The 13,395-nt window shown below is 35.3% G+C and overlaps 1 protein-coding gene across 1 annotated transcript in view; it reads left to right on the top strand.

The window, feature by feature from the left end:
* Positions 1–4,106, top strand: part of LOC121727061 (flexible cuticle protein 12-like) — a 34,067-nt gene extending 29,961 nt beyond the window's left edge. The window contains exons 2-3 of the mRNA XM_042114737.1: positions 3,066–3,241; positions 3,917–4,106. Of these exons, the coding sequence (XP_041970671.1) occupies positions 3,066–3,241; positions 3,917–4,106 (366 nt within the window). The remainder of the gene's footprint in view (positions 1–3,065; positions 3,242–3,916) is intronic.
* Positions 4,107–13,395: the final 9,289 nt, after the last annotated feature.

Below are 13,395 nucleotides of genomic sequence, written 5' to 3'. Positions count from 1 at the left end.
AGATACTTGAAAATAACTTTTTTGAACCCACCAACTAAGAAACCATGATAACTAGAGACATGTAGGCTTGTATAGGGAAGCCTATATAAGCTTATTTTGCCTCCCCTACTATTACATATTTTGACATTTAATTTTTTAGAATTTCTCGTAGTTTCGACCACATTATAGTACGTTACAAATATTTGATTTGAAATTCATTATCGAATAGTTTTAAATGGTAGACAGATAGTTCGTCAGATGAATTATGCATGATGAGAAAATCTTATATCCTCTTATTTTCATTGATAAAATATGCTTTTACATAACAGGCATAAGATTTTGGATACATAAAAGCTATACTATATTATGTAGATTTCAGGAAAATAATAATTTAGCAGGTAATTTAGAAGTTAGATAAATACATTAGTGGCGTACTCTGGAGGAGGCCTATGCCCAGTAATGTGACAATATCTCAGAATATTGATAGAAATATTTTTCTATATATATCATGATGCAGGAAGGACGTTGGCGTGCTCTGCCTAATCCGCTAAGAGCATTAAAGTTGCAATCGTTTTTTAAATTAGGTTATTTTATATTCAGAATTTTTATCATACAAAGGCTCTACAATAACCTGCTCTATGCTCTACATATCGGCGACGTGCGTTCCGAATCACAAGAGCCCTCATGCATAAAGAAACGGGGCCGCAGCGCTGCGCCACCTGCACGGCCCTGAATATTTCAGCGCCACTCAATTATTACGACAATCGTTACTTTTGTATATTAATATTACGGGTAATATTTTCATTTAACGTCGTTGGTTAGGTGTAAAAAGGGGAGAGTTGAAAGCTACAAAAATAGACAGCACCAGGGCTTTATTCAAATGGCATTCGATAAATTCTACGCATAAAAAACGATAACGCACCATTAAGAGCCGTGACGTACATGCCGACGAACATAAGTAATATCACTAATATGTAACATTTACACGACCACGATCACAGCCGCGGGCAAAGGTTAGGTAATTTATAAAATTAAAAAAGTCTTTGTGCATATTTAAGTGACAACAAAAGCAACCCCTGGTCCTCTGAACTTTCCACTTTTAATGAATACTTTATTCAATCGGCGAACTTGTGGAGTTTTCATGATTTTTATATTGCGAAGTTTCGCATTACCTATGCATTGTCCCGTTTTGTACGTATAATTTCACCGAGACGGGACATCTGTTGGAAACTTTTTAATGTCCCCGGGATTCGATTTCGGATCTTATGATTTGAGGGAACGAATCGGAGCTACTATTTAACATGTTGTTTTGGTTAAGGGAATTGGGACGACGGTGTCTATGCTTACATTCCTAGTCCTAGAATAACTCTATTTTAAAAAGATAAAACCGACTTCAAAATTGTACGTAATTAAGAATTAAAACTCCTACCTCCAAAACTACTGAACCGATTTTGATGAAACTTGCACTATTCCCTAAGTTGAACAATACCTAGTACAACAACAAAAAAAAAAACTAAAATCGGAATGGTAATTCCAGAGATATCCGAACACAAACATAAAACATACACATACACTTTTGAAATTTGGTACATTTGTTCAGACGCTGATATATAGACTAAAATATATGAAAATTGTTCAGTTCTAGAAATATTACATACATACGCGTCGAATTGATAACATCCTTTTTTTGAAGTCGGTTAAAAATACTACTATTAAGACTACGTCTAGCGAACTTTTAAGTCTCTCAAATACTGTAAGGTATACAATATTATAACATTTTTTTTTAAAGCTATAAGTGCTAAATCCTGACTTTCTAAAATAAGGGGAGAAATAATCAGTACACTACGATCTATTTTTTAATGATTACTAATGAAAATAACATTCAATTTCTTTTGCACGATATAGGATGTAGTATTTTTAAATATTTTACGCTAAGAATAATATGTAAAGTTATTACCATTTAAATGTCAAAATTTGTAACTTCATCCAAAACCAGTTTGCCAGGCCCTTAACGGCAACCTCTCTTAGCAATCCGGAGACTTTTTAATGTATTCAAAGAGTTCAGATTTTTCTATGAAGAGATTTTATATGGATCTTCGCATAATTAGCATATTCTACCTATCGAAAATGGGCCTCTTGAATAATTTATTTAAAGTATGGATGTTGGACTATATAAATAAGGCAACATTTTTTAATCTTCAGTTACCTGCTCATCTCAGCAACTAACCGACCTCAAAATGAAATCCGTGAGTACCATTTTGATATTATCCATTTTATTTATATGATTCTTTTATAGAAATTAAATAGTTAATTATATTATGAGTCTAGTTTCTAGTCAGAATTTTGTAAATATGTTCATAGAACTACTAACTAGGTAGTTAATGTGTTCATTTGACCTTAAAATTATCGACCTAAGAACATAGAAATAATAGGCCTCTCTATGCCTTTACTGATTAGTGACATCCGGTATCTCAGGTTGTACCATATATATAATAGGCCTCTTATAATTATTATGCCTTTACTGATTAGTGACATCCGGTATCTCAGGTTGTACCATATATATAATAGGCCTCTTATAATTATTATGCCTTTACTGATTAGTGACATCCGGTATCTCAGGTTGTACCATATATATAATAGGCCTCTTATAATTATTATGCCTTTACTGATTAGTGACATCCGGTATCTCAGGTTGTACCATATATATAATAGGCCTCTTATAATTATTATGCCTTTACTGATTAGTGACATCCGGTCTCTCAGGTTGTAATATTACATCTAGCTCCTAACTTTTAGAAGGAATATACAAGGACTACAAACAGTGACAAAATGCATCATGTCTTTTTGATTACCCGTCTTTCGAGTACAAAATTGTGATTTTAGTATTGGAATTAGATTTATGTTTACATAGTTTGTGAAAAACGTAAAACGCTTTGGAATCTGCTAAGTTATTTTTGTGTTCTATTAAAAATAAAATGTTAATATGTTTTGGTGATATATACCTTCTGTTATGTTCAAGAGCGGAATCTTTGCCTGCTACGAACATAGAACTTCCCTTAAAAATACAACCATTGTTTGTCCCACAGTTCGTCGTATTCGCCCTCTTCGTCGCCGCCGCTGTGGCCGGCCCCGTGACCCTCGACGTCAAGCCTGTCCAGCAGCAGGTGTACAGCCAGCAGCTGGTCCGCAACTCCAACGACGAGCACGCCGAGGTCCTCCGCTTCGACAACAACAACATCGGCATCGACGGATACGCATACAGGTAACACTCATTCTATATTAGTTTTGGGTTTAGCGATGAGTCGTTAATCGCAAGTTTACAGAATAGTATAAGGCCCAATTTCACCAACGTCTGTTAGCTGTTAAAATGTCATGTCTTCTCTTTCATTCATATGAAAAACGAAAGAGGTAACGTGATACTAATTCGAGCACTAACTTTAACAGTCGTTATGTACGGGATGTCATCTGGCTATACGTAAATATAATAAAGCGTGTTAAAAATACTTACTTAATATACTATACGCTACTTAATATTACTACTATATACTATACTATACGATACTTAATATTACTACTATATACTATACTATACGATACTTAATATTTTTATACGCTTTTATTAGCTTGGGCCGCATGTATGTAATGGAATATTTGAGCACGATTTTTACCTATCTACAGTAGACTACTTAATTCGAAACTTTGCATAAAATAAAAAAAAGTATGTTTTTAGTTTTTTTTTTTAACTATTGTTTATTTTGATTTCAAATCATTTTCCGGGCCCTAAACTCTTCATCTATGCAACAAAATATCCTTATGGGTCGCAATGACGTCAGGGCTAGAGTGACCTGCCTTCTTTATGATAAAAAAAATGCAACAAAACCGCAATTTTCTGTTCCTCACCTGCTTCATCCACTAACGTCTTAAATTCTCTTCACAGCTACGAGACCAGCAACGGCATCCGCGCCGGTGAGCAGGCCGCTCTCAAGAACGTCGGCACCGAAAACGAGGGTATTGAGGTCAGGGGAGAGTTCTCCTACATCGGCACCGACGGTCAAACCTACACCGTGACCTACGTCGCCAACGAGCTCGGCTTCCAGCCGTCCGCCCCCCACCTCCCCCACAACTAAGAACCCCCAAAAAACGAGGAACAACGAACGATTCTGAAATGTTTAATGAAATAAACGGCTTAATTTAATTGTTCTAGTTTTTTCTTTAATATGTCCTTTACTTTATACAGAATGTAATAAAACTAAGTGACAATATTTTAGGATGTGTATGTGTTCCTTATTGAAGACTGTGAAAATAGCAGCGCTGAAAGACTCAATTTTTTTGTGATTTGTATGGGCAAGCGCCCCAGCGTCACCTGTTTCCCCATACAAAAGTGAAAAAAATATTGCTCTTTCAGCGCTGCTACTTTTACAGTGAATTCTATACAGGGGATTCATACACACCCCAAGACCTAAAATATTAACACTTAGTTTTGTTACACGTTATAAGGTTGAAGAATTTGTTTGTTCGAAGCAACGAAGTTCGAACGCGCTTATAATCTTTCGAACTACTGGATTTTTTGTGCATAATAGTAATAGTGTAAAATAAGCTGCGAGGAATATTGTCTACTAAATTATAAGTAGGTACTATATTTTGTAATTTTGCTCTATCTATCTCACGAGAACTTGTTATTTTATTTATAGTCTTTAAACTGTGTGCAAATTTCTTAACATATATTTTTTTAACAAACAGTTGGAGCTTCAATAATAATATTATAATATACAAGATGACGCCAGCAACTCCGTTGCGCCAAAATTCGTTTATCGCACGAGAACCGTTAATTTTTCCCGGATGAAAAGTATCCTATGTCTTTTCCCGGGATACAAGGTATCTCCAAAATTATTTATCATTTTAGCAAAATCGGTTCATCAATCAGTGAAGTTCTTTGGGCGTGAAGATGTAACATGCATACAGACAGACAGACACACTTTCGCATTTATAATATTAGAATAGAAGTATGGATCTGATCTGAATTTATAATAATATTGCTTAAGACAACATCAGTTCAGACAATTTCCTATTTCCTTTCCTATCGTGCACCTTCGTTTCATTTCCTGGTAAGTCTCATACAATTTTTCGTGCTTTTTTTCTAACGAGACGTCAATTGTCTACAAGTATGGAAAGAGATCCACTTAATAAAAAAAATATTTATTCCTTAATCTATTTGTAGATAAAACATGTTAGTGAAATCCTTTATTCATATTATTTTAACCCAGTTTTATGGTTTTAAACCGTAGTAATCAACATAAATAAAAATTTATTCCAATTTTGCTAGTCTGGCTAAGACTCGAGAATGGCTTAACCAATCTGCCAAATCTTGGTCTTGAAATATTCGTAGAAGTCCAAGGAAGCATTATGCGGTGAGAAAATTTATAAGTTAAGTGATACGAAGTCCGAAAGTGCGATTGTCACTATGTTACCACTTCACGTCTAAAGCCACTAATTAGATGAACTTCAGAGTTCTGAGATGCTACATTACGAAATACTGTTTAGTTAATTATTTATTTTTATGACTTTACGCAATTGATTTCTTTTTACCTTTTTGGCTTAAAAGTAGAGCAATTTTAATTTCATCCAGTCCATACTCGTAGAATGGCAAAATTCATTAAGACATTTTAGCTTACATGCTAATAAAAGGTTGAATAATTGAATCCCTCTCCACACTATGGGTTCGTTATTACGGAGGTATGATCGAGGCAGCGCCAAACACTGGATTTCAATAAAGCCGACCTTTTGTTACGTGTGCTACCAATATTTGAGCACGGTTCAACCGCCGCGATATTAAAAGATTCATTTCAGATGAACATTCGTTCATCATAGGAGCTAACAGCCAGTTAGGTTTTGGGTTTCTTATTGATCGATCATTCGCCGATATCCAGAGGATTTCCGTTAACGGTTTTAAATGTTTATTGGTCATTAAACCTTTAGCAGTATAGTTATATGTTTTGAGATTATCTATATGGTTATTATTTTCAAAAGTGCCTGTCTGCATTATGGATAAAATTTGTTTTTGTTGTGGCAAATTGTACGTTTCTCGAGAATCGAATTTCTAATTAAATCTCCATCGTATCCTGACTCCGGTGGATTAAGGAGTTTCAAGTTTAACTTCTTTTACTTTACTTAGTTTTGCATTTATATATTTTATTGCGAAGGCAAATTATAATATAAATCACTCACAAAATTATTTTGAGGTGCTCCCACACCGGGTGAATTCGCTTGTAATGTAACGGAGTCGAGCTTTACATCAGTGAGGGAGGAGAGCCGAGCATTACAATGCACACCTTGTAATGATAAAGTGTGTTTAATATCTTGATACAGCATGACGTGGGAGAGCCATGCTTCGGCACGAATGGGCCGGCTCGACCGGAGAAATACTACGGGCTCACAGAAAACCGGCGTGAAACAGCGCTTGCACTGTGTTTCGCCGAGTACTCACTGCCGGGTTTATCGGAGGCCCAATCCCCTACCCTTTTCCCTTCCCTACCCACCCCTATTCCCTTCTCTACCGTCCCCTATTACCCTATTCCCTCTTAAAAGGTCGGCAACGCACCTGCAGCTCTTCTGATGCTACGAGTGTCCATGGGCGACGGAAGTTGCTTTCCATCAAGTGACCCGTTTGCTCGTTTGCCCCTTATTTCATAAAAAAAAACTAGCTATGGAATGCTCAAAGTCGGATCTTTCATGTTACATTAGACGTGAATGCTTCCGATGAGGGCAACTTTCGAAATAACTATATTTTAGCAATGTGTGATATTATGCTGTACGTAAACCTTAATCAAAGTTAAAGCAAACTTCGGTTAGACAGCTCATAGTACGCTGTAAGCGCCAATATTAAATGGCGCTTAGTTGAAAAAGGAACAATCACTAATTGCAGTGACAATATGCTTTTGTCATTAATAATAATGATAGATGACGTTCGTCGGGAGGCGGAGTGATTCAGTGCATCCGCCTGTCAGTAGCTAGAAATAGTTTCGCGCGTCGCATAATTCATTAAAATTTAGAATTGATTTGATAGCACTTCGGATGAGAACATAAATTACTACAGGTGTTTCCTCGTCGGTTGTTTTGGACGACCTATTTGGGCGCACGTCTCATTACGTGCGATTTAATTTATTGCGTAGTCCGACGAATATTTTTTGTAACATACTATATAAATATTCGACATATTATTTAAACTTAATCTTATGCTAAGTGTTAACCAAGTTACTAAATAGAGAAAAAATAAAGTTACAAAATTCGGAATTCCAAATACTGCTGGTATCAAAAGATTTTAAGCAGAGATGCCTTAACTATTTGCCCTTTACACGTTGGACATCGATGGAAAACCACGATGGCTATCATGATTGCAAAGCTGCCTGTCGAATACTAAAGCATGCATGGGCAATCATAAACAACATGTAGGTAAGCAATCTCTTGAATTCGACCAACGTGGATACACCGCATTTGGTTACTGGCAGGTGGTGCTAGGTTAGTGCTAAGTTGGTAGAAATCTATATAATTATATAAAACTCAAAGGTGACTGACTGACATGATGATCTATCAACGCACAGCCCAAACCACTGGACCGATCGAGCTGAAATTTTGCATGCAGTTAGATATTATGACGTAGGTATCCGCTAAGAAAGGATTTTGATCAATTCCACCTCCAAGGGGTTAAAATAGGGGATGAAAGTTTGTATATAATAATACTTCTTAACGCGAGCGAAGCCGCGGGCAAAAGCTCGTAACATATAATATTACTGCAATGTTTTCACGCTATACGGCAGCACTAGCACAGACAGTTAACAAAAAGTTTTTTTCGACGTTTGACAACGTTTATGTCAATCCATACTAATATTATAAATGTGAAAGTGTGTCTGTCTGTCTGTCTGTTACCTCTTCACGCCCGAACCGCTGAACCGATTTTGCTGAAATTTGCCAGGTAGATACTTTGAGGAAAAGGACAAAGGATAGTTTTTATCCCGAAAATCTACGATTCCCTCGCGATAAACAAATTTTGACGCAACGGAGTTGCGGGCATCATGTAGTACATGTTCTAATATGACACAATATGCAACATGTCGGGTTTTGGTTGGATTATTTACTGTATATGCTAGTAGCGCCCTCTGCTCCTTTGCGTTATATTCCTTATGAAGCGCCAAGTTGTGTTTAAGGTTGGTGCAAGTTTTTGTCAAGTTGGTATGGGTTTGGTGCCAGATTGTTGCCAAGTTGTCACGGTTGTGTTTTCTGCGTATGCGAAATTGACGATTTTATAAATCATTTTATACTTGAAAATAAGCCCCGAATTGTTTCATTTTCTAAGCATAGATACTACATTATACTTCCAAGAATTTGATCTGAGCGAAAACACGATATCTTAAAATTTTCTCGATAGAAAAAAAAACACAAAGATGTATCTTATTTTCATGAATATTTCATATATTGTCATAACCGTGCATTAAACTAAGTTAATATTTTAACAAATTGTATAAAATTTTATTATTGGGCCACTGACCTGGCGGATTTTTAAAATGTTGTATATAAATTTATCGAAGTTATTAAGAAAAAACTAGCTTGGCGATGATTCCGCGTCGTCCTTTTTCACCTGGCATATAGGACGGGCGTGAGTGTGAAGAGAGAAGGACGATGTTTGATTTTGGGTTAGTCGCTCTCTTAAGCGGAAAAGCAGGAACACCGTTAGGGTTTTCGTGGGTATGCCCGGGCGCGGCCTCCACCGCCCCGGGGAGTCCCACATACCCGCTGCCAAACTGCCGGGGATGCGTAAAAGCATTTCCCCAACGGGAATAAAAAAAGCTTGTTGCCAGGTTGGTGCGGTTTGGTGCCAGGTTGCGTGTAAGGTTGGTGCGAAATGTAAATGCACATCGCAGTAATTCCCGCGGGTGTTGGCGCATGAACACGTACGCTTTCCTGTTTGTTCCGCTGAAGGCTATTGTTCCTGAATGTATGTCGGGATTTATAGCGGATGTATTTATTTATGGGCTCTTTTGTTAAGTATTTAAAGGAAGACAAATGAATGATCGGGCGTAATTAAACCAATAAAAGTAACCATTATACAAATTAGCCAAATCGATACAAATGCGTAACAAGTATGTTTTAGATTGTGTTTAGGATTCCGTACCCAAAGGGTAAAAACGGGACCCTATTACTGAGACTTCGATGTCTGTCCATCTGTCTGTCACCAGGCTGTATCTTAAAAAACCGCTATAGCTAGACTTCTGAAATTTTCACAGTGTATTTCTTATGCCGCTATAACAACAAATACTAAAAATAAAACAAAATTACAACAAACGTGATTTTTTGGGCTTTTTTATGTTATTAGATTCGGAAAACTTACGGCTACATACAAATAATATAAAAAGAAGAACACATACATGAAGACCAATTAAAAGTTTTCATCTACAGATAGAAAATCTAACAAGAAATATAAAGTCGTTAGTTAATTATAAACAAAGAGTAACAAACGTAACAAAATTTTAATAAATGACGCACAAAATAATTTTTTAGATATACATTTTTTTAATGTAGCTATGTTTTTTCTCGTAATAAATAATGGCAACAGGTAGGTACTTGAAAATTTTTACGAAGCCCTTAGTTATATGTATACTATAATAATTAATAATAATATTAAAATAAAATAAAGATTTAAGGGATCCCATACAAAAAACAATTTTTGGCCTATTTTTGCTCTATAACGGAACCCTTCGTGCGCGAGTACAACTCGCACTTGGCCGATTATTTGATATTGTATGAGGTTTAAAACCTTTTTTTTACTTATGGTGTATTGATTATTATCAAAACAGTAAAGAGTCCAATTCCATAAGAAATAGGTTTAAAAAGACTATAAAGTGTGAAATACAATATTATCTAATAAGTCTCCTAGAAAGTTTTATGGTGCTCCTACACCGCCGTTAGAAAATGTTTGTAAACATTTTCTAACGTAAAAACATTTTGTTAGGAACTGTTACATGTTATAAGTGCTCCTACACTAATAGAAAATGTTTACTAATGTTTACTAACATTCTATAACATTTAAATCTGGTATTGGCTCACCGCATACCCCGTCGTCCTTTATAAAATTTACAAACAAAAGGTAACACAATATGTTTTATTTGGTTATAATTTGTTAACTTACGTTTACTAAATATTTTCTAACATGAAAATTGAAAACATTTTTAACATTTTTTTACATTTTGTGATTAAATGTTTGCTAACAAATGTTTACTAACCTTACTGCGGTATATTTTCTAACTGCGGTGTGGGAGCACCATCAGGTTAAACAATATTTAATAAAAGAGAATAATGTTATGCAATTTATCATAACACATAATCAAAAACACTCGTACCTATCTAACAAACGATACATGCTAATATCGAAGGTGTTAGCAGTAACAATTACCGTTAGCCCAAGCGATACGATTAAGCGAAATTAACAAATTCCTGCTCGATGGGAAGACAAACGGAATTGGAAAAACCGGGAATGAATCACTCCGTTCAGCTGAGTTAACAACCGCATTATACCCGCGTTTACAGCGAGACGACCCCCATTACTCATCCCGTGCTGTATTAATGACAGCCAGCTGCCTGACTTACCTTTTCGTGTTGTTGTGTGGTGTAGAAGATAAGATGAAGAGATTACGTAGAAGTTGTTTACTTATATATTTTTTGTTGTGGTATTAAAAAAAAAAAAAAAAAAAAAAAAAAGGTAGCAGATGGTGTATAAAAAGCTTATACCATTCTATTACATTACCAGAGGTGCAACGAGAACTTCTTGTTTTTCTGTCAAAGAGTTAAGTGGGCAATCGACGAATTTAAGTACTTACCAGAAATATTATTATGTGACTGATTAAAGTCTGGGGAGTACAATAGTTTCATTAATAGTGAGTGCGACACCAATCTCAATTATTTAGATGAGACAAAGATAATTTAGAGGGAAAACTTTTTTTAAGCAGATTAGATATTTGAGATATGAACAGCATTGAACTTGTAAGACTTTTAGTTCACATATTTACAGTATAGTTATATTTACATACAAAAACCACTTACAAAACAACTTATAAATATAAAAACAAAAAGTTTCTTTATTTCATTGATGCTTTCATCAATAAAATAAAGAATATCACAGAATTTTATACAAACTATACTTTTTTTTCGCTTGTATCTTGGACCATATTTACCTTTAACTTGAATTGTTACGTAAAAAGTATTTGTATTGCTGTAGGTTAAAGTCGAGATTACTTCGCACGCTTTCAAAGGGCTTTTAGAGTAGGTTGCTTTGGGGTACTTCATTCGTAACAATTTTTCTTTGTCGCAAAGAGACGGATTTGGGCAAAATTAATTTTGCGAGGAAATTTTATTAAGAGATTTCTAAGGTGGAGGTTTTTGTTGACGATAATTTATGTTTGTGTGTAAATAAAAGAACGATTTAGCTAAACGTAATGCCTTAAAATCCATCATAGTTGTAAATTATAATGTTTTGTGACTATTATAAAAGTTAAGTTAGGTTTAATAATAGTACATAGATACAATCAATGTACTATTTGCTTTGTCCACACTGTGCCTTTTTCTGTTCGTCAAGGGCATGCGTTATAGCGCAGTCAACAGCCAACGTGAGGCATTCAAAATCTAAAACTTCAAAAATGACAATATTGGTGTTGAGTTCCTTGACGCATTCAATATGAAAGTTGATGAGGAACATTGAAGATGAAAGTGCACAGTGTGGACATAGCAATTTTTTTCTACATTATATTAGTGTGTATCTTGCATAAAGCTGAATAGAAATTTAAAATGAACTTATTCACCACAGTCATAAAACGGAACGAAAAACTTTACTCCCATTTTGTGTTATATCTTTCTTATTTCAAATTAAACCCAATTCGAATCTCTCAAAAATTATTTCTACGATCAACCCAATTTCTAAACGAAGTTTAATCAACACTGTTAGTATTTGTAATTTAAACACGAAACTTTTAAATGAAGAATGCTCAAGTTTAAAATTCGCGGTGCGACGTCGTCCTGCGGGCTGCCGCAAACAAGGCGGGCGCAAATAAAATTAATTGACTATTCCGCGCATACCTGCCGCTAACGAGCTATGAATTTTATTACAATACTGCAATAAAACGGAAAATCTATAGTCTGCTAAGGGACTGGCTACTTTATTACAGAATATGAAAAATAGAGCCTGTAATTTATTACATATTATGCGCTTGCTTGTATTTAGATTTTTCAGGGCAAAAACTATTTAATCTTCTTTCCCGGAGTCAAAGTATCATATCAATTTCCATTAAAATTAGTTCTGCGGTTTCATAGGAAGCAGACAGACAGATGAAATTACACTTTTGCATTTATTATAATATTATTACCTACGGGAGTATGGATGTTTATGCACCTACTTGATCTTTATGTCAGCCAAATCATATCTTGATATCACATTTATTATATTTGACTGCTATATTTATTTCAACCCAAAGCCAAGTTTAAGATTTATCATTCATTTAGGAAAAGTAATTGAAGTCATTTATTATGAGGTAATAACACCATTGTCGGAATAACTCAACGGCAATTTATAATAATCCCGTGACGTCAGAGATCGGGGAGACACGCGACATGTGTCGATGGCACTCGACTCAATGATACATCACCGAGATATATAGTCCGGCTTAGCCCGGCTCACCTGCGGGATAACCGTTAGATAAGTAGCCCAAATAAACCTCCGATATGTTCGTTTTGTATTTAGTTTAGGAAGTTGTTGGATAAGGAATTTATTAGTGAAAACTATTGGCTCTTAGTTTTGTAATAATTTTAGGTATAGTTATTAATAGGTAGCTGTAAGTTTTCCTAACTTTTTTTTGAAATAAATGGTGAACGCTGAACAGTGTCGTTAATTTTACTGTCAAAATAATTGGAAGTCAAAGTGTGGATTCAATGTGAGCTGTAAGTGTAACTAATATGACATGACATTTGTGAAAACAAATAAATATATCATGTATTTTTATTTCAAACGAGCTTTTGCCCGCGGCTTCGCTCGCGTTAAGAAGGATTATTATATACAAACTTTCATCCCCTATTTTAACCCCTTGGAGTTGGAATTGATCAAAATCCTTTCTTAGCGGATGCCTAGGTCATAACATCTACCTGCATGCCAAATTTCAGCCCGATCCGTCCAGTGGTTTGGGCTGTGCGTTGATATAGATCACTATGTCAATCAGTCAGTCAGTCACCGTTGAGTTTTATATATATAGATTTTATCAGTGATAATAAAGAAGCTTGGCTACGGCCTACGGGCCTTGATTTGAAGCGAATAATAGTGCACTGTGCAATAGCGACATCGGCCATTTTTATAAATAAAAAAAATGGCCGAAAATTTAAAAC

The sequence above is a fragment of the Aricia agestis genome, chromosome 5 (genome assembly GCF_905147365.1).
Source record: "Aricia agestis chromosome 5, ilAriAges1.1, whole genome shotgun sequence".
Classification (NCBI taxonomy): domain Eukaryota; kingdom Metazoa; phylum Arthropoda; class Insecta; order Lepidoptera; family Lycaenidae; genus Aricia; species Aricia agestis.
This window is presented reverse-complemented; position numbering and strand designations above follow the sequence as displayed.